At 43.2% G+C, this 25,784-nt stretch overlaps 1 protein-coding gene across 6 annotated transcripts in view; it reads right to left on the bottom strand.

Annotated features, from left to right (window-relative positions):
• Positions 1–1,826: 1,826 nt before the first annotated feature.
• Positions 1,827–25,784, bottom strand: part of PEX5L (peroxisomal biogenesis factor 5 like) — a 509,080-nt gene continuing 485,122 nt past the window's right edge. For 3 of the 6 annotated variants that reach the window (XM_073578776.1, XM_073578780.1, XM_073578779.1), the window contains 5 exons: positions 23,395–23,465; positions 15,218–15,415; positions 11,072–11,240; positions 9,842–9,999; positions 1,827–3,013 (listed from right to left, as the gene is read on the bottom strand). In XM_073578776.1, coding sequence (XP_073434877.1) covers positions 2,809–3,013; positions 9,842–9,999; positions 11,072–11,240; positions 15,218–15,415; positions 23,395–23,465 — 801 coding nt within the window. In that variant the 3' untranslated portion in view covers positions 1,827–2,808. The remainder of the gene's footprint in view (positions 3,014–9,841; positions 10,000–11,071; positions 11,241–15,217; positions 15,416–23,394; positions 23,466–25,784) is intronic. The other 3 variants (XM_073578778.1, XM_073578781.1, XM_073578777.1) reach the window with 2 other exon arrangements.

The following is a 25,784-nucleotide window of genomic DNA, read 5'->3' as shown; positions in this document are numbered from 1 at the left end:
TTTTTTGAATTTACCAAATGGCTGCAATGAAACAAAGAGTGAAAAATTTAAAGGGGTCTGGACACTTTCCGTGCCCACTGTACATTTACTTACAGCAAAGTAATATATTAAAAACATAAAGTATATAAGAAAGGAATTAAAACATAAAGAAAGGAATTAAAACATAAAGTATATAAGAAAATTGTAGAACTTTTTTTATTGTGATAAAGCATTATTAATGGAGTGGCCACACGTAGCGCAGAGCAGCTACGGTCATCGCTCCTCCCGGTACTGTGAGTGGTGGCTGTAAGCACGGCCTCAGGACTTTGATTGACAGCTCAAGCTGTAGTACATCTATGCAGGGCAAACATCAATGACTGAAAGCCAGCGACTCCCGGGAGGAGAGAAGTTCATTTTCTCCCAGTAGCTGCTCTTTCAATAATGTGGCCGGGCAGCATTGTAATGCTATTTACCTGCAGATTAACCCTATATAGTTACACGTTACCAGTTTTCTTTCATCTCAAATCTGGAAATTGCTTAAACTTGCAATTCATTTCCCATCAATGACTGTCAGAGTGAGAATGCTGAAAGGTAGCGCTTATTGATAAGCGAAGGTGCTCGGAGAAGGTGTTACATTGGCATGCTCGGGTGCTAACTGAGTCTCTTCGACGTGCTCGAAAAATATGTTCCAGTGCCCGCGGCTGCATGTCTCCTGGCTGTTAGCTGCAACGCATGCAGGGATTGCCGGTTTGTTAGGCAATCCCTCCATGAGTTGTGTTTGTCTAACAGCCAGGAGACATGCAGCCATGGGGACTCGGACATATTTTCGAAGTGACTTGGTTAGCACCCGAGCATGCCAGGATAACACCATATCCAAGCATGTTCGTTCACCAATAGTTACCTTTTTTTTTTCAGAGAGACGAGAACGAAGTTGGGAGCGGAATAGGACGGAATCTATTGTCGTCCTATATCTATAGGTGTGTCTGTGATGGAGGAACACTTTCCTATTGACCATGACGGCATGCACACTACTAAACAAGCATTACCAGCACTATTCCTGTATGGTCACATTTAAAGGGAATCTGTCACCCCTTTTTTGAGATATCATATAATGATATCATTCAATTGTGTGTCACATAAGGATTCTCTTAGTACTTTTGCTTCTCCCTGACCCCGCACCTTTCATGCATAAATACCTTTTTTATATCGGTTCAGATGTATGTAAACTGCCACGGTCCGGTCCGCTGGGCGGGGCTTATTCACCGTCCCCCCCTCCCTGTCTTGCTCTATGCATTTCTTCTTGTGTAGAGCAAGACAGGGAGGGGGGGAGCAGTTGAATAAGCCCCGCCCAGCGGACCGGACAGCGGCAATTTACATACATCTGAACCAATATAAAAAAAGGTCTTTATGCATAAAAGGTGCGGGGTCAGGGGGAAGCTAAAGTACTAAGAGAATCCTTATGTGACACACAATTGAATGATATCATTATGTGATATCTCAAAAAGGGGGTGACAGATTCCCTTTAAAAGAAATATCAGTAAGTTTGTAAAATAGATAACATTTATAATATAATGAAAATATAATGACCATATAATATAAATATGAGAAGAGCTGTGTTTTGGAGGCTCTATACCAAGTTCTTTCCCGAAAATCCTGGAATGCTGTCGGTTTGGTTCGTTCTATCGATTCTTCTCACTGCAATGGTTCACCAGTGTCTACATTCGGAGCTGGCGTCCTTTGGTTGTATAGTAGTAATAGATGGCAAGTTCCAGCCTTGCCGTGCAAATCTCAGGTTACCACTGGTCGACTTGGGATTTTGGAGAACCTCAATCTGCCAAACTCGAGTCAATATGAAGCTATTTATATATCATTTCTTTCCATTTTCTACACCAATGCAATTTTATCATTCAAAGTACGCAAAATGGTAACTAAATGTCTACAAAATATAGAAGTAGAATATATTTGGTCCTATCTGCCATATTGGCCAGACTTTACAATTCTTCAATACTACTTGATGCATAAACATTGCATAAATAAAACATAGACTAAAGTGCAAATGTACGGTCACAAACAGGCGTTTTATAGCCGCATTCAGTGCAACTTACTGATTGTGTAGGAAAGTCAATATCAAATTTGGCAGTTGGCTATACCTGCGGACAATACAACTGATATATCTGCTAACGAAGGCAACTAGCATCATTCTAACAGCTCTCTTCACTGGGAACCGGGTTTTTGTACCCTTGTTGTGACGTGCATTGCATCGTATAGGCAGCATCTCTTGGAAGGTGCAACCATACGATTTTTTTTTTTTAAATTCTATATGGTTATGCAAAAAAATACTAATAAACCTACATAATATCACCTAACATGTTTAAAGATCACACAGATATATAGATCCTCATGCACTGATTAGGGGTTCTTCCATGTTGTGTAGTGCTAGTTTATATAGGAAGCACCTTCTAAACATTGTCACCCAATAATGAATGAAGAAGAAGAAGAAGAGCAGCAGGTCACTGCACCAGTTGTCTGTAGCAAATGCCTTAAAGCGGAATTAGTCCCCTGTATACCAGTCGTCTAATATAAGAATATTTCTTTGCAAATAGTCATCAGTGGAAAGATACGAGTCTTGGAACTGTCCGTAGAGTAGGATTCATGTCCAACTTCTTGTTAATTGTGCTTTTTGTGTCAGATATAACCCAGCAAGCTTTGGGGGAAAAAAAGCCAAGTTATGATCTGGTGGAAGTACTGGATATCATGCCCAGCTGAATTCAGTGAACATACCTTTCTTAGTAAAAAAAATAAAACTGTCCTTGAGGCCTAAGAACATTTTCAAGATTCTATATTAAAGGCTCGTAAGAGTATATCCAGGTCTCCAACATTGGCGGCGTGAAAGAGCTCTGGTTGGTCCATCATGGATAGCGCTATCCTGAGTGCAGCCCAGATGTTGCCTGATATTACAGGATGCTGAGCTGGCTGATGAATTTTACTTTTCCTCTGCAGATTTAGAGCTGTTAGGAAGTTGCTAATGGCCTCTCTAAAAAAAGAAAACACACAGATTATAAGGCATTCAGTAGCATCACACGTGTAAGGCTGGTTTCACACTAGCGTTTTTTAGCACTGCGCTTTGTGCGCGTCCATGCACATGCATCCTGCGCCCCTATCTTTAACATGGGGGCGCATGGTCTAGTGTATGCACGCGTTCGTATGCATTTTCGTAAGCATGCGTTTTTGTAGTGTGTGCCTAGGCGCGCCGGACGCAACCTGTTGCATTTTTGGTCCATCCGACCTGTCTCAAAAAAATGCATGCGCACGGAATGCACAAAAAGAATCACATTACAGTCTATGGGATCGCAGGCGTGCGCATGTACATGCGCATGCCTGCGTTTAAAATCGCATGCGTTTTAAGAGTTAACATGGCTAGAAACTGGTTAAAATGCATGCGCCTAAAAAAGCAAACGCATACAAAACGCATGATGCGTTTTTTGTATGCGATTCTATTGCACACTAAGCGCAGCGATAATAAACGCTAGTGTGAAACTAGCCTAAGACTAGTGCAAAATAGTCACTGTATTAAACAATGACATTATCGTGAGTAGTTGGTATCAAGGCAAAGAGTAGTCATTGCGCGGTCTTCAGTCAGAACTGATAGAAGATTTAATTATTCAATTCTTTCTTTGAGAATTGCACTGTAATGTATCATGCAAAGTACAGTGGCATGTAAAAGTTTGGGCACCCCTGACACCTGGTCAAAATTACTGTTGCTGCAGTTTTTTGGCACAAGGTTCAAGGAGGAAGCTGGGAAATTTGCATCACCTGGCCTTTACTAACGATGATAATGAACAAGCCATAACCCTAACAGGCTAATTAACACCTTACGGACACGCGTTGTGTGTGTATATATATATATATATATATATATATATATATATATATATACAGTGCCTTGTGAAAGTATTAGGCTCCCTGGGTCTATTGGGTCCAAAGTAAATTTTTTGTGAAAAAAAGATAAATGTTAACTTTTTTCTTCAACATTCCATTACTTTCTGTGAAGCATCTGAAGGGTTAATAAACTTTTCGAATATGGTTTTGAACACCTTGAGGGGTGCAGTTTTTAGAATGGTGTCACTTTTGGGTATTTTCTGTCATATAAGCCTCTCAAAGTCACTTCATAGTGTATGTGATGTGGTTCCTAAAAATTGTTTTGTAAATTTTGTTGAAAAAATGAGAAATCGCTGGTCAACTTTTAACCCTTTTAATTTCCTAACAAAAAAATCATGTTTCAAAAATTGTGCTAATGTAAAGTAGACATGTGGGAGATGTTATTTATTCACTATATTGTGTGACATAACTCTCTGATTTGAAGGCCAAAAAAATTAAAAGTTTGAAAATTGCTAAATTTTCCAAATTTCTGATATTTTCAAAAATAAGTGCAAGTCATATCAAACAAATTTTTCCACTACCATGAAGTACAATATGTCACGAGAAAACAGTCTCTGAATCAGTGGGATCCGCTGAAATGTTACAGAGTTATAACCACATAAAGTGACAATGGTCAGACTTTAAAAATTTGGCCTGGTCAGGAAGGTGAAAACAGGCTTCGTGGTGAAGAGGTTAAGATCTGAAACCTTGATCAAAGTTATCTGAGCAGACAAATGTCCAAGGGTGCCTAAACGTTTACATTGGCGCATTTTCCTTTTAGTAATTTTTGAAAATGTAAAAAATTACAATATATTTTCTTTTTTTTTGTCTAAAATACAAATGAAATGTGTCATTTATAAGTTTAGGCCTTTTAGAGATAATATAATCTTCAACTTACTTAACTGTTCATAATAACAGTAATTTTGACCAGGGGTGCCCAAACTTTTACATGTAGATATATTGTTGGTTTTTCTGATAAAAATGCCAGACTTCTAGGCATTTTTTATATCAAATATGACGTGACACATGGACAGATACAGTAAAGAGAGATGACAGCAACCCTCCAGGGTTCAAGCAAAGCAGTGATTTTTATTCTCCCATTTATGCAGAGAGCATGTGCAGTGCTGCTCATTGCTTGCATTTTATACATTGTGATTCATGTATGCTACCATATCAGGGGTTGGGATTCTCTCTTGTAAGTCACACTTGTGGCCTCAAAATCAGAAGTATTAAAAGGAACCTGTCACTATTCATGTTGCCCTGGCTATGGGAGAGACCTGTCACTCATCTGGAGCTGCACTGAGAAATGCAAGTTCTTTACTGGTCTCATCTCTGGCTATCTTTCCCAGTTGAATCCTCTAACTATTTTCTCCTAAACCAGAGCATTTAAGAGAAAAATAGACTTGACAACTAGATTTTGTTCATGCTGCCTACAGTTTGGGTAGAATAAATCACTTGATTGCCTTTAAAGGGAATCTGTCAGCAGGTTATTATTATGTAATCTGAGAGCACCATAACAGGGTAAGAGAGCCTTATCCCAGCAATGTAATGGACTATTTGATGTAGTTATGATAGAATTCCTGTTTTATCTGTCGTAAATGTTGCAGTGGTCAAAATGCTGAGATGTGTATAACTCTGCCCACATCACTGACTGGCAGCTTCCTGTGTAAACTGTGCATTATCAGCAAGCTGCCAATCAGTGGTGGGAGTGGGGTTACACAGATTAGCTGGACTTATGTGCACAGGAAGCCTAGTCAGGCAGAAGGCAGTGATAATTTTCTGCTGATAATGCACTGATTGCATTGAAACTACAACACACATTCTTGTAAGTGACACTCCCCCGAAATCAGAGTCTCTTCCCTTACATTATGTTGCTCTCAGATTAAATACCAAAACCTGCTGACAGATTCCTTTTATGCAAATTTAAGTTTGTAAGGATGCAATTGTATGAAAAGTTTTGCCATTTTACAACAAATTCAACAGGAAGAGCCATCATCTAGGCATTAAAGGGAACAGGGCATGACCCCTAATGTTATTTACCTGCAAATATAGGGGTTAATCTGCAGGTTAATAGCTTAAAGCGTAGCTACCAGAAGCAGATGAACTTTATTCCTCCCAGGAGCTGTTAGTTTTCAGTCATAGAGGTGAACACTTAGTAGTTAAAGTAACCCATCAGTACACCTTCAGGGCAAGCTGTTAAAGTACCAAGGCATTCTTATAACCGCAACTCACTGTGTACTGAGGGGTGGCTGATATTATGCTGCGCCCCGATGACTTAAAGCCGGCAGCTCCTGGGAGGAATAAAGTTAATTTTCTGCCACATAATATCTTACTGAGTTGTGAGGTCCAGAACAGCACTTGTTAAAACCCCAAAAAAGTGTGTGTTGATGAAATTTAGGGCGAACCTTCCCTTATTAACGGTACAGAAGAGAGTCAGACGGTCGTATAACAGACGGCGATCACCTCGCAATGCTCAGGATGGCCGGTGGCTCTCCTGATCTGAGAGTGACAGCATGTACAGATGCTTCTCACAAAATTAGAATATCATCAAAATGTTAATTTATTTCAGTTCTTCAATACAAAAAGGGAATCTCATATATTATATAGAGTTATTACAAACAGAGTGATCTATTTCAAGTGTTTATTTCTGTTAATGTTGATGATTATTGCTTACAGCCAATGAAAACCCAAAAGTCATTATCTCAGTAAATTAGAATAATTAGCACAAAACACCTGCAAAGGCTTCCTAAGCGTTTAGAAAGGTCCCTTAGTCTGTTTCAGTAGGCTCCACAATCATGGGGAAGACTGCTGACTTGACCGATGTCCAGAAGGTAGTCATTGACACACTCCACAAGGAGAGTAAGCAACAAAAGGTCATTGCTAAAGAAGCTGGTTGTTCACAGAGTGCTGTATCAAGCATATTAATGGAAAATTGAGTGGAAGGAAAAAGTGTGGTAGAAAAAGGCGCACAGGCAACCAGGATAACCGCAGCCTTGAAAAGATTGTTAAGAAAAGGCTATTCAAAAATTTGTGGGAGATTTATAAGGAGTGCACAACATAAAGAAGGATTTTTCCAGCGTCTCCAGGAGATAAAATAATAATTGCTTTATTGAGAATATAAAATCTTCATACCATCAGGTAAAAACGACATAAAGAGGCGTATGAAGGCGAGCAATTTCCTACGCGTTTCACCCTGAAAGGGCTTAATCATGGAATGCGTAAGAAAGGTCTCCAAGCAAATATTTAAACACATCAAGAAAACAGGTGAACCAATTAGGTGAAAAACACACCCATTCGTTTAGCATGAAAAAAAAAAATTTAAATCAACTGTGCAAAGGATGGAGACCAACACACAAAAAAAATTGTAATAACAAAAAAGATGAGAGGAGAAAAGAAAGAGAAAAAAAAGAAAAAATACTAGTGTATAATGTAAACAGTTAAAAAACACACATTAATGTTATAAAGAAGCCATAGTATATTTTGATGGTGTTATAACAAGAGTCTTGCGATTTACAAACAATTTATGTACAATTTATTGACAAAAAGGGAAAAAAAAAAAAAAACAAAAAATTCATAAGGAGTGGATTGCTGCTGGAGTCATTGCTTCAAGAGCCACCACACACAGATGTATCCAGGACATGGGCTACAAGTGTCACATTCCTTGTGTCAAGCCACTCACGACCAATAGACAATGCAAGAAGCATCTTACCTGGGCCAAGGAGAAAAAGAACTGGACTGTTGCTCAGTGGTTCAAGGTGTTGTTTTCAGAGGAAAGAAAATTTTGCATTTCATTTGGAAATCAAGGCCCCAGAGTCTGGAAGAAGAGTGGAGAGGCACACAATCCAAGCTGCTTGAGGTCTAGTGTGAAGTTTCCACAATCAGTGGTGGTTTGGGGAGCCATGTCATCTGCTTGTGTAGGTCCACTGTGTTCTATCAAGGCCAAAGTCAGCGCAGCCTTCTACCAGGAAATTTTAGAGCACTTCATGCTTCCCTCTGATGACAAACTTTTTGGAGATGGAAATGTCATTCTCCAGCAGGACTTGTCACCTGTCCACACTGCCAAAAGTACCAATACCTGGTTTAAAAACAACAGTATCACTGTGCTTGATTGTCCAGCAAAGTCGCCTGACCTTATCCCCATAGAGAATCTATGTGGTATTGTCAAGAGGAAGATGAGAGACACCAGACCCAACAAGGCAGACCAGCTGAAGGCTGCTATCAAAGCAACCTGGGCTTCCATAACACCTCAGCAGTGCCACAGGCTGATCCCTCCATGCCATGATGCATTGATACAGTAATTGATTCAAGTATTGAGTGTATTTACTGAACATACATTTCTTTCAGTGGCCAACATTTTGGATTTTAAAATCATTTTTTCAAGCTGATGTTATAAAGTATTCTAATTTACTGAGATAATGACTTTTGGGTTTTCATTGGCTGTAAGCCATAATCATCAACACTAACAGAAATAAACACGTGAAATAGATCACTCTGTTTGTAATGTCTCTATATAATATGAGTTTCACTTTTTGTATTGAAGAACGGAAATAAATTAACTTTTTGATGATATTCTAATTTTGTGAGAAGCACCTGTATTTTTATGCAGCTGTCACGCTCGGGTCAGGAGAGCAGCCAGCCTGTGATGCATTAGCCGTGCGTCTTATACTGCTGTCTGACTGATAGACTGTGCAGTATAAACAATGAGAGTACAAAAGGGCAGTCGGCTCACCACCTCTCTGTAGAATAACCACATTTGCGTGGAAATCTCAAAGAACAGCAGAAACCTTAAGCTGTATTGAGCTCTACTTTTTCAATATTTTGGATAAAGATAAATATGATGTCTTACATAGATCACTTTTTGCAAGACTTTTTTTTTCCTTCTGCAGCTTAAAATACAGTGGATCACAAATTGGGCTGCAGAGTTGATATAGGTGACCAGGACTGAGCTATTTCAGTTAATTAGTTATGAATTATGTTTGAAACAAGTAGCCATTTTTGAGGTACAAAGCCAGTACCCATGTTCTACGATACTTAAATAAGTTGAACAACTTGGAACATTTAAGATTAGTGCCTTCTACAGAAAAGACTAAGCTTTTTAAAGGGGTTGCCAATTATTCGGACCACCCCCTCTCAATTGCTATATTAACCCCCCAATAAACAGCAGCGTATATTCTCCTATGGCGCTGTTCCAGCGATGAAGGCACTGGCTCTACTGGTCTCGCGTGATGTTATCCTGTCACTCGGGTCCTGCAGCCAATTAGCGCCAGCTTTATCCTCACTTCCTACAGGTGAAACTGACACCCAAAAGAAGTGAGAGCTGCTGCTGATCGCGGACTTCCTTCGAATGGCAGGGATGTCCAGAGGAAGTGAGCATGAAGCTGCCGCTAATTGGCTGCAACACTCGAATGACCTGACAACATCACGGGAGGCCCAGGAGAGCCAGCCCCATCATCGCTGGAGCAGCATCAACACTGGAGTTGAGTATAGGCTATTATTTTATAAGGGGGAACATAGCAATTGAGTTTGTAAATTTTCATCAATGTCTGAGCATGCAGACAAAACCACATTGTTATTATTTTACGTGAATTCACCAATTTATTCCCTTTGGATTACAAGAAGTCAGATGTGATTAACAGAAGAAATGGCTAGCAGAATGTTCATGTAATGCCGCATCAGACCATCGTGTTCACCGGAGAAATAGCCACTTTATGCAGCTTCTCTCCTCTCCAGCACAAAAAACAAAAGGATCTTTGTACATTATATCCATCAAGCTAAACATCTAAAACTCCCTAAATATTTGTAATAATTAGTCTTGATAGTAAGTTTATATAGAACGTAGTAAGAAATGTAGTAAGGGATAAGGAAATGACAGGCGACATAATTTGGAAGAGGTGTAAGGTGTGCTGAAATATACAAACTTTACGTAACTCTCCCCATTACTAACCTGTAAGCACCAAGGTTAATGCAGCTTATTCCTAAATTGTATCTTGATCTAATGAAGCCTGGTTGGATTTCCAATGCTTTTGTGTAGGCTTCTACGGCTTCTTCACTTCGATCTCCATTTGCTAATGTTGCGCCTAGACGGTTCCATAATGAATAGTCCTGTCAAAAAAAGCAATCTGATCACAAAAAGCATTTCATGCTGTTACATGAATTTTCACAAATCCTTTACGATGTCCTTTTTAGGAAATCAACAGTATCTACTGCTGCAACCTGCAGCTTCTCCTGCTATCAGCCCTTTCTTTAGAATGCCAGAAAGTGATGTAATAAGCATGGCTGTTTTTTTTTTTTTTAATACTATGGGCCCAATTCATCACAGTGCTTTTGTTAGTTTTCTGGAGTAAAATTTCTTGAAATGTCCCAAAAATGTTGCAAAATTTGTTATTTTTAAGCCATTCTCGTCCAGCTTTGTAAAGGTCAGTAGAGATTTAGTGTGGTGTGACCTGCCTGTCAAATTCATCAAAATTTATGTCACTCTAGTCTGTGACTGGAGTAGCATTTCTGGCAGTTGAATGGTGAGCATAATTAATTTTGAGGTGTGCAACTCTTAAAGAATTACAGTAGGTATTTACTTTTTACGCTAGTGGTGCCTTTATTAGGACTGGAGTACAAAATGCCATTCTTAAAGCACTACTCCCATGTTTTCTTTATTGCAGCATTGGAGTGGTGTCACTAATGTACTCATACTTACCAGCTGCTGTCTTTATCTAATCCCAGCGCCGCTCTGGTCAGCCTCCACCAGTTTTTGACCTGTTTGCTGGAGCGATCCGAAAGTTAATGTAAGTCTATGAGAGCCAGAATGAGGCTGTTGGACTTACACTGAGAGCTTGTGACTGTTACCTCCAACTTCCGGTCAGTCAAAAGTTGCAGTCACAAGATGATGGCGCAGGACTGGAGCGGCGCTGGGAACTGTAGGTGCAGGGGCTTTACATTAGTAGGTGAAATCTAAAAAAACAATGCAGTGGTGTTGCATTGAATCGAGCCCCATAAGTACATTTGAAACACTTTTATTTTACAGTACAGGGGAAAGTAAAGAAGGGAAGGGGGCTTCCAGGTATTCATTCAAAACTTTAAAAAAAAAGTCATAGACAATAATTTGAATATAGAAAATAACAACATGTTAATGAAAATATTAGCGCTTTTTTTTCTTTAATTTCTAAAAAAAAATACTTACATCTGGTCGGACCAATAAGGCAGAGTTGAAAGCATCCACAGCTCTTTCAAACTCTCCACTAAGGTTGAATAAGACACCCAGTCCAGTCTGCAAGTCAGGATCTATCAGATCACCATTCTGATGTGCTGCTTCCAGGTACAACTCTTTCACCTCTTCCAGAGAACTACTACTACAAAAAAAGTCAGGATCAATAAATGATGACTTGAAATATTGGAATCTCATCCTGCATTGCACATTTTTTACAAAACTCAGCTTATATAAATAGCCCCATGTATATTAAGATAGATTTGAGCTCAATATTTCTATGAAAAAAAAGTTAATAAAAAGTTAAATTAGCAGTAATATGCATTGTTTTCTTGCCACTAGTGTTCCGTATTTCTGGGTGACTGGATAGTAATTTTGTGAAATATAGCCTAGTGTGATAACACAGAGTTGCGCAGGTAATGATTTTTTGGTGTTTAAAATGAATTTTATTGTGGTTATTCTTTTTAATAGTAAATTACAAATTGCCGCAGGGTTGATGATTGACCCCTAGATGTCAGATGTGTCTGTCAGTCTTCACTTACAGCTTAAATGACTCTCATCTGGTATATGGATAAAGAGTAATACCAATGGCTGCACATGGCATAAGTGTGTTGGCACTCTGAACTCTTGCCTTTTTTTATACTTGGAGGGGAAGAATAAACATTTTCTAATTTTTGTGCGGTCCTCCAGGGTAAACAGCACTAAATTGTTAAAAAAATCAGAGAAATTTAATTTTTAATCTCCTACACGATAAATACAATCCCTGCAGCACTGAAATAGTTTCAAGCATTCAGGCAGCATTTCAGGTTTGTAGTTCAGTGAATACGTTTCCTAAAGCTTGGAGATATCTTCTGTCAATACACATTAATTCCATGATCTGACCTTCCTAATTAAGATGAAGCAGCGTCTACAAATAAAGTATTCTTCAATAAGCCCTGAGAATCTAATTGTAAAAATAGTTCCATCTGTAAGGATGAAGTAGGCATACTGAAGAAAAATAAGGTCTGGAGAGACTACAGTTGTTATTAAAATGCCTTATATCACACTTATGGGTTGGGTGAAGATCTCCAGTCCTGATGAGGTGTGGAGTGTGAGGCAAACGCCACTTAATGAATGAGGAACGTCTGACAATTAGTGCACACCTCCATGTGCACCGCACCACAAATCTTACTCCAGTCCCTGCTGGAGTGAGAATTATAGTGTAGTGAACTGGAACTGGCACCAGACGTTATAAATTTGACAAGCGCAATCTGCCACACACCTGTTCCAGCTCTGCCCGCTTCTTTGGAATTGGGTAAAAATGGTGTGAAAATGCCAAAAGTTGCAAAATTTTAGCTCACCATGTTGTGCCAAAATGTTGCAACTTGTCAAAGCTTTTTATACCAGAATTCTGTTGTAAAAGCTTTGATGAATCGAGTCCATTGAGTTCCAGAAGCAACAATTCAGAAACTCTATGAAGTATCTGATTTAGCTGATAATTCTGTTTGAAGACTTGATGAAGAGTTAGACATGTAGCATCAAAGGGATTGTCCACTACTCAGTCAACTCCTTCTCAATTGCTTTACTTTCGCATGTAAAATAGCAGCCTTTGCTCACCTTCATTTATTGGCACTGAGTCTCCGGGAGCTTGCGTGACGTACGTTGTTATGTCATGTGAGCCCTGTAGCCAATTAGCAACTGCTTAAAGCGATATCCTATTTCCAAGATCCTATCCCAATATGTAGTAAGTATAATAATAATATTGTAAAATTTTCCTGATATGGAATGTCTCTTTCCTCATGTTCAGGCATTGCAGGACCTTAGGTATCCATGGTTATCACCACTACTAACTAGCTAACTAACTGTCACTATAATGTAAGGAGATAGACCGGACCATGGGTACCTGCATGCCGGGTCCGGAACTAGAACGGCTGCATCCTTTGTTCCCAGGGGGAAGCCTGAGTGGGGCGGAACTTCCCCTGCTGTCTGGGGGTAGCCTGAGAGAGGCGGACCTTCCCCTGCTGCAGGAGGGAAGGAGGAGAGAGACGTAGCTTTCTGTTCACCAAGGAGAGCTGGGAAAGTGCACGCAGCAGCAGGGGGATAAAAGGGAAAAGCGCGCCAAAAAGGTCAGTCTGGCGCCGACACAGAGCAGTGCGGAGGACAGCACAGAGAGCAGCGCGCTCTGCTTCCCCCACCAGAAAGTACCGGTTTGGCGACGTGCTGTATAGAAAGAGCCCCGTCGCCTGCAGAGTGGAGCCGTGCCAGCAGAGCAGAGCTGTGCAGAGCCGTGCCAGCAGAGCAGAGCTGAGCCAAGTGCCGTACCCAGCGTGATAGTGAGTACCGCACACGCTCTGCCCAAGAGTGACCTCATACTTGACAGACCCCTGCATACAGGTCCACCGTTTGTAGTCAACCGACTGTCCGCTCCCTGTTACCCTCCACGCTAGGAGGTGACCCTAGTGAAGGCAGAGACTGCACTGTGAGTGCGATGCACAGAGAGCGAGAGAGAGAGACAGATGGCTAGGGCAGAGCCTCGCTATCAAGTACTTGTGTACACCGCGGAGCAAAGTCACGTTCTGGCGGTTCCCCCACACTAGACTCAGTACAGTGCTAGATACGTTTGGGCATGGGAAATCTTCCTGCCTCCCAGAGACTTCGCAGAGACGTCCCGCGCCGCTGTTGTCAGTGCCACCGTTGGAACCCTGAGGAGCTGCACCCAAGAAGGCTACAGACTGACAAGTTTCACCTCTTTATTACTGAACTTTTGTTCGTCCCTGACCTACCCTGCCACTCTCCCAGTTCTGCCCCCCTTCCTTATCATCACTCTACAATCCCTCACTCCCTGCATGGAGTACATTCCCCTGTAAATAAACCTGTTAACCCTTGCTCTGCCTGCATCTTGTCACTGCATCCCGCGTTCCTGCTTGTTACCTTACAATATCAGTGGTCGTAACCATGGATACCTAAGGTCATGAAATGCCTGCCCATGAGGAAAGAGACATAGTGAATAAAAAAACTATACTACATTTCTAATTGGAGGTATTTGCTAATATTAGTATTATTACACCTACTTCAGTACATATTAGGATAGGATCTTGGAGATGGGAATACCCCTTTAACTCTCACTTCCTTTATACAAAATTGACATCTGGAAGAGGTGAGAGTTGCTGCTGCTCTTACATCCAGGACACTACCATGAATAAAGAATGGTATCTAAACCTCCTCCAAGAGCATTTGCTCCTATGATCCAGTAACAATTTGGAGATGAACAATGTTTTTTCCAGCATGATGGAAACCGTGTTAGGGTATGTGCACACACTGCAGATTCACCTGCGGGTTTTTTCCCGCGGAACCGCAGGTAAAGTGACCTGCGGTTTTGCTGCGGTTTGGCCTGCGGTTTTGCCCTGCGGTTTGACACCTGGACAATGGACTAGGTGGCAAACCGCAGCAGAATCCGCAGAAACAATTGACATGCTGCGGAAAAAAAAACGCAGCTTTTCCGCAGGTAAAAAACCGCAGCGTGAGCACTGCGGTTTTGAAAATCCATAGGCTAACATGGTAAAGTACCATGTCTGCGGAACTGCTGCAGTTCTGCAGGGCTAAAAACGCAGCAAAACCGCAGCAAAACCGCAGCGTGTGCACATACCCTAACAAGGAAAAAGTGATAACTAAGTGGCTTGGTGAACAAAACATTGAAATTTTGTGTCGAAGACCAAAAAAAATACTCAAACTTTCTAGATATCAATCCCATTGAGAACCTGTAGTCAATCCCCAAAAAGTGGATTGACAATCAAAAGCACAGAAATTATGAAAAACCACAAGCATTGATTAAACAATAATCAGTCAGCATTTGGCCCAGAAGCCGATATCCAGCTAAAAGGGCGAATTCTAGAAGTCTTAAAAAATACGGGTTAACACTGAAAATATTACGTCTTTGATGTATTTGTCAATAAAACTGAAAACATTTGTGAAATGCTTATAATTGTACTTCAGTAATCATAGAAATATCCAACTAAAAGACCTAAAAACAATAAAACAGCAAAACTTTGTAAAAAAACTAAATTTGTGTCAGTGTCAAAACTTTTAGCCATGACTGTAAGTAAATCAGATAATTAATTATTTTTATTAATCTCTTAATCTCACCTCTCCCAGACAGATTTTGACATTCTCCGTGTCAGGTTTGGGGATTCAGATTTACCCTTTACTAGATACTTATATCTGTGATTTTGCCTCATCCACATCTTCAGCGCTTCATATGCTTCGTTTTGGTGCCCCATATTGGTATAGCTGACAGCTAAGGCCATGAGAGCTTTTAAATTATTTGGTTGTAGCTGTAAGCACCTAGAACATAATACAACCTAAGAATGTTAATTCCTGTTAAAAATAATCACTAAACCAGAAATATAAATGAATTGTGTACAGTGTCATGGCTGTAAGCATCGTTCCTATTCTGCTGTGTTCCGGACTTTGCCCTTACTGTTGCCCTTAAGCCTGGCTTCATTCGGCCATACTGGTTCCTGTGACATCACCGCCTGTTGGTCCCGCCCGCCGGGTTTAAATAGCTTTCCTGGACGTGACTACCTTGCTTGTATATCTCGTCCTGTACCTGATCTGCTAGCTGGGAGTTGCACGCTGTGCTACCTCCTTCCTTCTGAATCCACCTGGATTACCTGCTGCCTAACCGCCGCCGCCTGGACCTTCTGACGGTGTCTGCCTGAAGGCTCCTTCCAGCCCTGCCTCCACCGCTCACCGCTCCTACAGCACTCACGGTATGCGCTGAAGATCTTGACTGCTGTGTGCGTTTCACCTGAGAGACTTATCCCTGCTACCTTTACACATTCAGTATCAATTACCTAGTGACTTTCTCTGCCACTGCACTGTGCTCGAAGATTCCCATCCCGCAAGGGAGAGGGCTAAGTGACTGTCCTTGCCTGCATTCTTTAGACTGTGTCTGCTTACATCTACATAGTGCTGGTGTGCAACTTGCTATCTACTGGACTGAGTTCTGCTGCTGTTACCACTGCTGTCATTGTCTGGCTCCGCCAGCACCTGTGCTGTTCTGTGCTGCTTGTTTAATACAAACTACTTTCACGTATACCTGTGTCTGTGACTCTATCATCTAGCCACTGTCTTCATAGAAACCTACTATACATCATTACAGGATATACAAGCCACCAATATGGAGACCGCAGGTGTAGAGTCCCTGGAGAAACGTGTAAGCAAGCAGCTTGCTTTGATACGGCAGGATGTGGCAGGCATTAGGACCCAGCTGGACACGCTGGAGCAACGTATCGAACACAACGCCGGGGCAGCAGAGGCACAGTTGCAACGACTGGCAAATCGGATTACGGCGCTGGAACAAGCAGCTCCTCTTCAGGGTGATCGTGTTCTGGCGTTGGAGCAAGCGATTCCTATGCAGCTCGATCGGATTGCTGCTCTGGAACAGGCCCCAGCCGCGCAGGTAGCAGGTGCTGCCCGGGATACTACACCGACCTTCCCGAAGCTTCCACCCTTCCGGTTCGCTGGTGAGAGGGATAAATTCCGAGGATTTTTGAACCAGTGCCGGATCTTCTTTGCTGCTCATGCCCCACAGTTCACTACTGAACGCTCCAAAGTTCTGACTATAGTCATGCTGCTGTCTGGTAAGGCGCTCGCATGGGCCAACCCTTTGATTGAGACCGACGACCCCCTGCTTAACTCTATGGACAATTTCATTGCCGCAATGACGCAGATGTTTGATGACCCGAACCGAGCTAATACTGCTGAGACGACGCTGCTGACCCTTCGGCAGGGGAAGCGTTCGGTGCTGGAGTATGCATTGGACTTCCGTAGATGGGCTTTAGACACCACCTGGAACGGGGCAGCCAAGCAGGCCATCTTCCGCAGGGGATTGTCTACGGCAGTTAAGGATGAACTGGCACGCGGGGACTCGCCCGTGCTTCTTGGGGACTTCATCAATCACTGCATCCGCATTGACAATCGACTCTCCGAGCACAGACAGGAGCGCTGGTCTGATCTACGGTTTAATAACACTGTTCCGTTCTCTTCTCCCTCCAGAGATGTCACCAGCAGGAGGAATCCCGAGCCCGAACCGATGCAGGTGGATGCCGTACGTAGAAATCCTCCTGATGCCCGCAAGGAGCATCGCTTTAAGGAAAACCTGTGCTTCTACTGCGGGGGGACCGGTCACTTCATCTCCGAGTGTCCAGTCAGGAGACGTAAGACGGCTGCAGCTATCATTGATTGTAACTCCGAGGCGGGGGAGTCCTGCGTCCTAGATCTGAACAATTCGGGGGGCAGAGACAATCAGAGAGACCTGGACTTTGCCGATATGAATTCGCTGGCATCTCTTCCATTGAACGCAGTGGTGATCTCGATGACATCCGTCGTTTCCTCCTACTCCGCTACTAAGAAGAATTCCCACTATTACCTATCCTTGAGGGTCTGCTTCCAGGGTCGGTGTGTCGAGAGCGCCGCCATGTTGGACTCCGGGGCCAGTGGGAACTTCATGGATATCGCGTTTGCAAGGAAGCATGGAATCAGGGCAGTGAAGAGGGAGTCGTCAGTCTTGATGGAGACAGTAGACGGGTCGCCACTTACATCTGGACCGGTAACCATGGAGACTGAGTCGGTGAAGGTATGCATTGGAGAGGAACATGTGGAACATTTGTCCTTTTTACTAATATCTTCTCCTCACTTCCCTATTATCCTGGGGTTACCTTGGCTCCAGGTTCAGAATCCTCGCATCAACTGGGAGACCAGGGAAGTGCAGTTCCCTCCAAGTTCTAACAGCAACCCCGCTATTCCTAAGGTCGCTGCTATCCCCAAGGTAGTAGCTACGACTGAGGGACAATTACCACCGGAGTATCAGGATCTGGCAGAGGTATGTGACAAGAAGAGGGCAGATATGTTACCTCCCCACCGGCCTTATGATTGCCCGATAGAACTGGTATCTGGGGCGGAGATCCCATTCGGGCGTATTTACCCTTTGTCTGGTCCTGAATTAAAGGCCTTGAAGGACTTCATCGACGAGAATCTCGCCAAGGGCTTCATCCGACCGTCTACTTCTCCTGCAGGTGCACCAATCTTCTTTGTGAAGAAAAAGGACGGGGGTCTGCGTCCTTGCATGGACTACCGTGATTTAAACAAGGTAACGGTCATGAATCGGCACCCGCTACCCTTAATCTCTGAACTACTGGAGAGGGTGAAGCAGGCTAAGATATTCACCAAACTGGATCTTCGGGGAGCCTACAATCTCGTGAGAATTTGGTCTGGAGATGAGTGGAAGACAGCCTTCCGCTGTCGTTATGGACACTTCGAGTCACGGGTCATGCCGTTCGGACTACGAAATGCTCCTGCAACCTTTCAGCATTTTGTTAATGACATTTTCCGAGATGTGCTTGATGTATTTATGGTTGTGTATCTCGATGACATTTTAATCTTTTCCAGTGATCTCGAGGAACATCGGCTCCACGTGAGGACAGTGCTGCAACGCCTGCTGCATAACCATCTTTACATCAAATTGGAGAAATGCGAGTTCCACAGGGCAACAGTGCAGTTCCTCGGTTATGTCATCTCTCCACAGGGTCTCCAGATGGACGATCAAAAGACCAGAGCGATCCAGGAGTGGCCAGCGCCAGGATCGGTGAAAGAAGTTCAGAGGTTTGTGGGATTCGCCAACTTCTATAGGCGCTTCATCCGTAACTTCTCTGAGATTGTGGCACCCATCACCCAACTGACTAAGAAGGGGGTACCGTTCCGGTGGACTCCGCAAGCCCAGGAGGCGTTCACACGGCTGAAGGACAAATTTGTGTCGGCTCCCATCTTAAGACATCCAGACCCAGACCTGAGCTTTACTCTTGAGGTGGACGCATCGGATGTCGCCATCGGCGCAGTGTTGTCACAGAGAGGAGGTGAGAAGGCAGTTCTTCATCCTTGTGCCTTTCTTTCTCAGAAGCTTTCCCCGGCGCAGAAGAACTATGATGTAGGGAACAAGGAGTTACTGGCGATTGTGACGGCATTCAAGGAGTGGAGACACTTGCTGCTGGGGTCCTCAACTCCAATTACAGTTCTTACCGACCACCGAAACTTGGAATTCATGCAGTCCGTAAGATGTTTGAACCCACGTGAGGCACGTTGGAGCTTGTTTCTAAACCAATTCAACTTCATCATCTCCTACAGGTCGGGGGCACGGAATGGTAAGGCAGATGCGCTATCTAGGATTGCTGCTCCTGAGGAAGTGATTGAGTCGTCTCCTAGTACTGTTGTGTCTCCCGCTCATTTCATCTCTGCAATCCATCATCAGGATCTTCTGTCTGAGATCAAAGCAGCATACGCAGCAGATCCGTTGCTAAGGCAACCTACCCCCGAAGTAAGCCTAAATTTCAGTGGAGGAGTGTGGTTACAGGAGAATCGGCTGTATGTACCAGAAGTGACAAGACTTGAAGTCCTCCGACTGATCCATGATTCTAAGATTGGGGGACATCGTGGAATAACGAAGACCCAAGAGTTCCTGGCTCGGTACTTCTGGTGGCCTTCGTACCGGAAGGACGTGGAGGGATACGTGTCATCCTGCGAGGTATGTGCTCGGTTCAAGACGCCTCGTGCGTCACCTTCCGGGTTGTTACAACCCTTGCCTATACCATCTCGTCCCTGGAGATCCATCTCAATGGACTTTATTGTTGAACTACCGGTCTCCAAGGGTAAGAACACCATTCTAGTGGTCGTGGACCGCCTCACTAAGGCAGCACACTTTATCCCTTGCGCTGGATTACCCACAGCAAAACAGACTGCAGACTTGTTGATTCAAGAGGTGGTCCGTCTGCACGGGGTCCCGGATGAGGTGATCTCGGATCGTGGGGTGCAGTTCACGTCTAGGTTCTGGAGGTGTTTCTGCGCGGCTCTGGATATTAGAGTAAGTCTGTCTTCGGCTTACCATCCACAGACCAATGGACAGACGGAACGTACGAATCAGACCCTGGAGCAGTACCTCCGTTGCTACTTAAGTCATCTGCAGGACGATTGGGTAGATCTGCTTCCCCTGGCAGAGTTCACATATAACAACTCGCAGCACTCCTCGACTAAGCAGTCACCGTTCTTTGCTAATCAGGGTTACCACCCAAGCATCTTGCCGCAGTTCCCCAAGGAGGCTGCAGTGCCTGCTGTGTCTGACCATCTTTCCTTCTTACAGCAGAATTTGGAAGCTCTAAAGACCACCTTGACGACAGCGCAGGAGAGGTATAAGAGAGCAGCAGATCGTACCAGGAGGCCGGCTCCGGTGTATAAGGTGGGAGATACGGTCTGGTTGTCTACCAAGAATCTGAGGGTGAGGGCACCGACTGTCAAGCTTGGACAGAAGTTTGTAGGGCCATACAAGATCGTGGCTCTAGTGAATTCGGTAGCGGTGCGTCTGAAATTGCCCCCTGCCTGGAAGGTTCACCCGGTGTTCCATGTTTCCCTACTAAAGCCAGTTGTACCAAATTCCTTCCCAGGGCGTACTTCCTCTCCTCCAGCTCCAGTGCTCGTTGATGGACATGAACAATATGTCGTGGAGAAGATTCTGGATTCACGGATCTTCAGAAGGAAGCTGCAATACCTGGTCAAGTGGCAAGGATACTCTGTCGAGGAGAATTCCTGGGAACCGGTGGAGAATATCTGTGTTCCGCGGCTGCTGGAGCAGTTTCATCTAAGGTACCCGGACAAGCCTGGTCGAAGATTGTCCGGAGGACATTCTTTAAGGGGGGAATAATGTAAGCATCGTTCCTATTCTGCTGTGTTCCGGACTTTGCCCTTACTGTTGCCCTTAAGCCTGGCTTCATTCGGCCATACTGGTTCCTGTGACATCACCGCCTGTTGGTCCCGCCCGCCGGGTTTAAATAGCTTTCCTGGACGTGACTACCTTGCTTGTATATCTCGTCCTGTACCTGATCTGCTAGCTGGGAGTTGCACGCTGTGCTACCTCCTTCCTTCTGAATCCACCTGGATTACCTGCTGCCTAACCGCCGCCGCCTGGACCTTCTGACGGTGTCTGCCTGAAGGCTCCTTCCAGCCCTGCCTGCACCGCTCACCGCTCCTACAGCACTCACGGTATGCGCTGAAGATCTTGACTGCTGTGTGCGTTTCACCTGAGAGACTTATCCCTGCTACCTTTACACATTCAGTATCAATTACCTAGTGACTTTCTCTGCCACTGCACTGTGCTCGAAGATTCCCCTCCCGCAAGGGAGAGGGCTAAGTGACTGTCCTTGCCTGCATTCTTAAGACTGTGTCTGCTTACATCTACATAGTGCTGGTGTGCAACTTGCTATCTACTGGACTGAGTTCTGCTGCTGTTACCACTGCTGTCATTGTCTGGCTCCGCCAGCACCTGTGCTGTTCTGTGCTGCTTGTTTAATACAAACTACTTTCACGTATACCTGTGTCTGTGACTCTATCATCTAGCCACTGTCTTCATAGAAACCTACTATACATCATTACAATGGCACAATATTGTTAAAGATTACATTCCATCATTATAATTAGGTCATTTTAACTTTCTGAATTATTTACCTGTTTGGTTGAATGGTTTGAACCTAAAATAATTAGTAATTGCTAATAGAAGAATTGTGGTGTGAGTATAGATTTTTATGTATTAGGGTAATATTACACAATAGATTTGATGCAGTAATTCTATTATTGTCCTATTCATTTCAATCAGGGCCGGTTTTAGGCAAAGTGGGGCCCTAGGCAAAGTTTAAAATGGGGCCCCAGATGCTAACATATTGCACATCACACAGAAGCATTTCGGTTCTATTTACATGCGCTGAGTTCAGGATGCTAAATGAGTGTGATCGACAATATTGAAATCGTTCAACGCTTGTTTCCCGGCCTCGTTCCACCATCTGAGAAAGAATGATGGGAACAGAACAATCCCTAATGGATCACTAACAGATCACCATACAGTATCATGTTATCAGAAGCACATCTACAGTTTACACCCCATAGTCCTCCATATAATATAATGTCCCCCATAGTCCTCCATATTGTATAATATACTCCCTATAGTCCTCCATATTGCATAATACACTCCGAATAGTCTTCCATATAATATAATGTGACCCATAGTCCTCCATATAGTATAATAGACTCCCCATAGTCCTCCATATAGAATAATACACTCCTCATAGCCCTCCATATATTAAAATACACTGCTCAGTCCTCCATATAGTATAATACACTCCTCATAGTGCTCCATATAGTATAATGCACTGCCATAGTCATCCATGTAGTACAATTCACTTCCCATAGTATAATACATGCCATAGTTCTTCATATAATGTATTCCCCATAGTCCTCAATACAGTATAATGCAGCCACCCCATAAAGCATAATGCAGCCACTCCACAGAGTATAATGCAGCCCCGCCATACAATATAATGTAACCCCCATGGAATATAATGCAGCCCCCCTCTTATAGTATAATGCAGCCACCCCTTAGAGAATAATTCAGCTAACCCACAGAGTATAATGCAGCCACTCCACAGAATATAATTTAACCCCCCCCATAGAATATAATGCAGCCCCTCCATAGAATATATGGCAACCCCCTCATAGAGTATAATGCAGTCTCTTATATAGTATAATGTAGCCCCTCCATAGAATACAATGTAGTCCTCCTCATATAGTATAATGCAACCCCATGGATTATAATGTAGCACCCTCATAAAGTAAAATATAGCCCCCATTCAATATAATCTAGCCCCCATAGAATATAATGCAGCCCACCATAGAATACAATGTAGCCTCCTCATATAGTATAATGTAGCCCCCTCATAGAGTATGATGCAATCACCCCCATAGAATAAAATAAATATAATACAGCCCCCCCATAGAATATAATGTAGCCCCAAATAGAATATAATACAGCCCACCTCCCCATAGAATATAATGTAACCCCCCATATTATATAACACAGCCTCCCCCATAGAATATAATGTATAGTTCAATGCGGCGGTGGGGGGACTCGGCACTGGGGGCAGGCGGCCCCCCTGCCTCACAGGGGTACCATAGTGGCTGCGTGATGTGCCATTAGCTGGGGGCCCCTGGGGGAGTGGGGGCCCTAGGCAGCTGCCTGGTTTGCCTGCCCCTAACGCCAGCCCTGATCTCAATGGAATTACAGAAAAGCATGTGCTTGTCACCTGAGCAAACCTGTTTGATTCAATGAAACGTTTTCTATCTAAATAAGTACTGTATATATTAAAGATAATTTCTCATGTACATACTGATGTCTTTTAAATGGATTATTTTACAGTTTAATGATATACCGGTAAATTGAAATTCACCTCTGTAAAGATACAATGGCTGCCTGTTCATTTTCATTCTCCGCCTGTGTAATGCCAAGGTATTGCCATGCCTGTAATAGAATGTTGGAAATCAAAGTTAGGGAGATGGAAGCGTTATCAATACTGTACAATTTTATAAAAACTCTAATTTCATATTTCTCTTAAGATGGTCACTGTCAGTTTCACAAACATTCCACAAATAAATAGAACAAGTGAACATAACAAACTTTGTAATATATCTTATCAGAGACATTTGCTTTGTTTTCCACTTATGAGCCACTTCTTTACCTCCCCTCTGCCTCCTGAATAGAGATGGGCAAATCCCGAACAATAAAGTTTGAGCTGAAAACCTATTGTACGGTCACGTAACCCCAAACACAGACTTCTCCAGAAAGTCTGTGTTACTGTTTGGATTTGGCACCGCGAACATCAGGTGTTTCCCACGCTGTCATCTGCATGACATTTGAGAAACACCAGTGACTCTGATTGTCGGTAAGATTATTACCACTGATAAGAGTGCTGCGGCTCCCATAATGTCCCATGACAGTGTGAGCCAGCAGCTGTCACCAGCAGTAAAAAGTTTACCTCCGGTCACAGGCGTCGACTGATGGGAGAACTCATCAGCTGGTGCCTGCACTATAAATTAACTAAAAAATGTCATGGGATCTCTTCTATTTTTGATAACCAGCATCACAAAACTGACAGCTGCAGGCTGCAACCCTCAGCTGTCAATGTTATCATGTCTGATTATCAAGAATAGAGGCGTCCTCATGCTGTTTTGAAAAATTATTTTAATAAATAATAAAAAAAAGGTGTGGGCCCCCCTTTTTTAACAGCCAGCCAAGCTAAAGCAGACAGCCAGGGGCTGGTATTCTCAGGCTGGTAAGGGGCCATGGATATTGCTTTACCTGGATCTTTCCACTTGCCCGATGGTGGCAAATGGGGTTAATATTTGTGGGGTTGATATCAGCTGTTTTATTGCCGCTGACATATATAAGTCCCCTCTCAATTAGTAATGCCATAGTCAGATTGTAAATAAACACACAGTAAGAATAAAGTACTTTATTTGAAATAAAAATATGCACCATTTTCCATTTTTATTTAAAAATAAAAAACAAAGTTATACTCACCTTACACCGATTCCATTGAAGACCTGTAAAAAAACACAGAAAATAATAAACAACAATAATACCCACCTTATGCCCATTCCATTAAAGCCCTGGTCTCCTGTGAAAAGACATAAAGAAAACAAAACATATCCCTGACCTGTCCGATGTTCTGTCCCATGCCATAACCAGCCATGATAAAGCTGACAGCTGAGGGTTGCAGCCCACAGCTGTCAGATTTGTCTGGCTGATTATCAAAAATAGATGGGAACACACAATTTAAAAAAAAAAAATAAAAAATATTTATTTATAGCGCAGGTGCTGGTTTATGAATACTCCCATCAGCCTGTGCCTGCCCTCGCTGTTCTCAATGGCAGCAGGCATAGGTTGATCGGTGTAGTAGTCCCATTAGCTGATGCCTGTGACCGTCAGTAAACTTTTTAAGTCCGGTTACAGCTGCTGGCTCACACTGTTATCTGACCTCCCGATCAGAGCCAGTGTTTGCTTGGAAAAAGTTACCGGGGTTGTCCACTTTATCTTTACTTTAACTGATGTGTTTTTGTGACATGTACTATTATTTATTTTCCTCACTGACTGCACAGCTCTTCTGTCCATAAAATGGCTGTTGGTAGAGGAGCATGTGACCAGACCTGTCCATCAGTCTGCTCCAACAGAAAAGCAGTTTTCTCATGTGAGGTTTTCAATTGGACAAGACTGATGACAAGTCTGCACTAGACAAATAGTGTAGGTGTAAGGAGATGGACTTATTGCCCTTGTTCCATCTTGAAGAAATGAGTGTTGTTGTAATGTAAATTGTGATGTGCGCTAAAGATGCTAGCAAAGTGGACAATGTTAATTGCCTGATGGTAGGGATAGCAAGAATTAATGTTTCGAACTAGCCCAGAATGTCCAATGGGAGCAGTGCCGCATCTTTGGGTTTCCCTAACGTGAGCTGACCGGAGACTGAAGGAAAGAGAGCGTGTTCTGGAGCAGAGCAGTATAGAGGAAAACTGGCTGAGGGACAGAGTGATTCTCCAGAGACGAGTCCTGGAAGAGTAAACCCAAATGGGTTTACTTACCCTTTGGGTAATCTGTCATTATGAATCTTCATCCCTAAAAGGGTTTTATTAGACACTTAGGGCCCCGTCACACATAGTGACTCACCAGCGATCCCGACAACGATATCAACATGTCAGGATCGCTGGTGAGTCGCTACATGATCACTGGTGAGCTGTCAAACAGACAGCTTCACCAGCGATCAGCACCAGCGACGCCGAGCGCGTG

The sequence above is a fragment of the Dendrobates tinctorius genome, unplaced genomic scaffold (genome assembly GCF_039654945.1).
Source record: "Dendrobates tinctorius isolate UK_male_01 unplaced genomic scaffold, ASM3965494v1 ptg000060l, whole genome shotgun sequence".
NCBI classification, from domain to species: Eukaryota; Metazoa; Chordata; class Amphibia; order Anura; family Dendrobatidae; genus Dendrobates; species Dendrobates tinctorius.
Note: the sequence above shows the minus strand (reverse complement) of the source record. Positions and strands in the feature narration are given on the sequence as shown.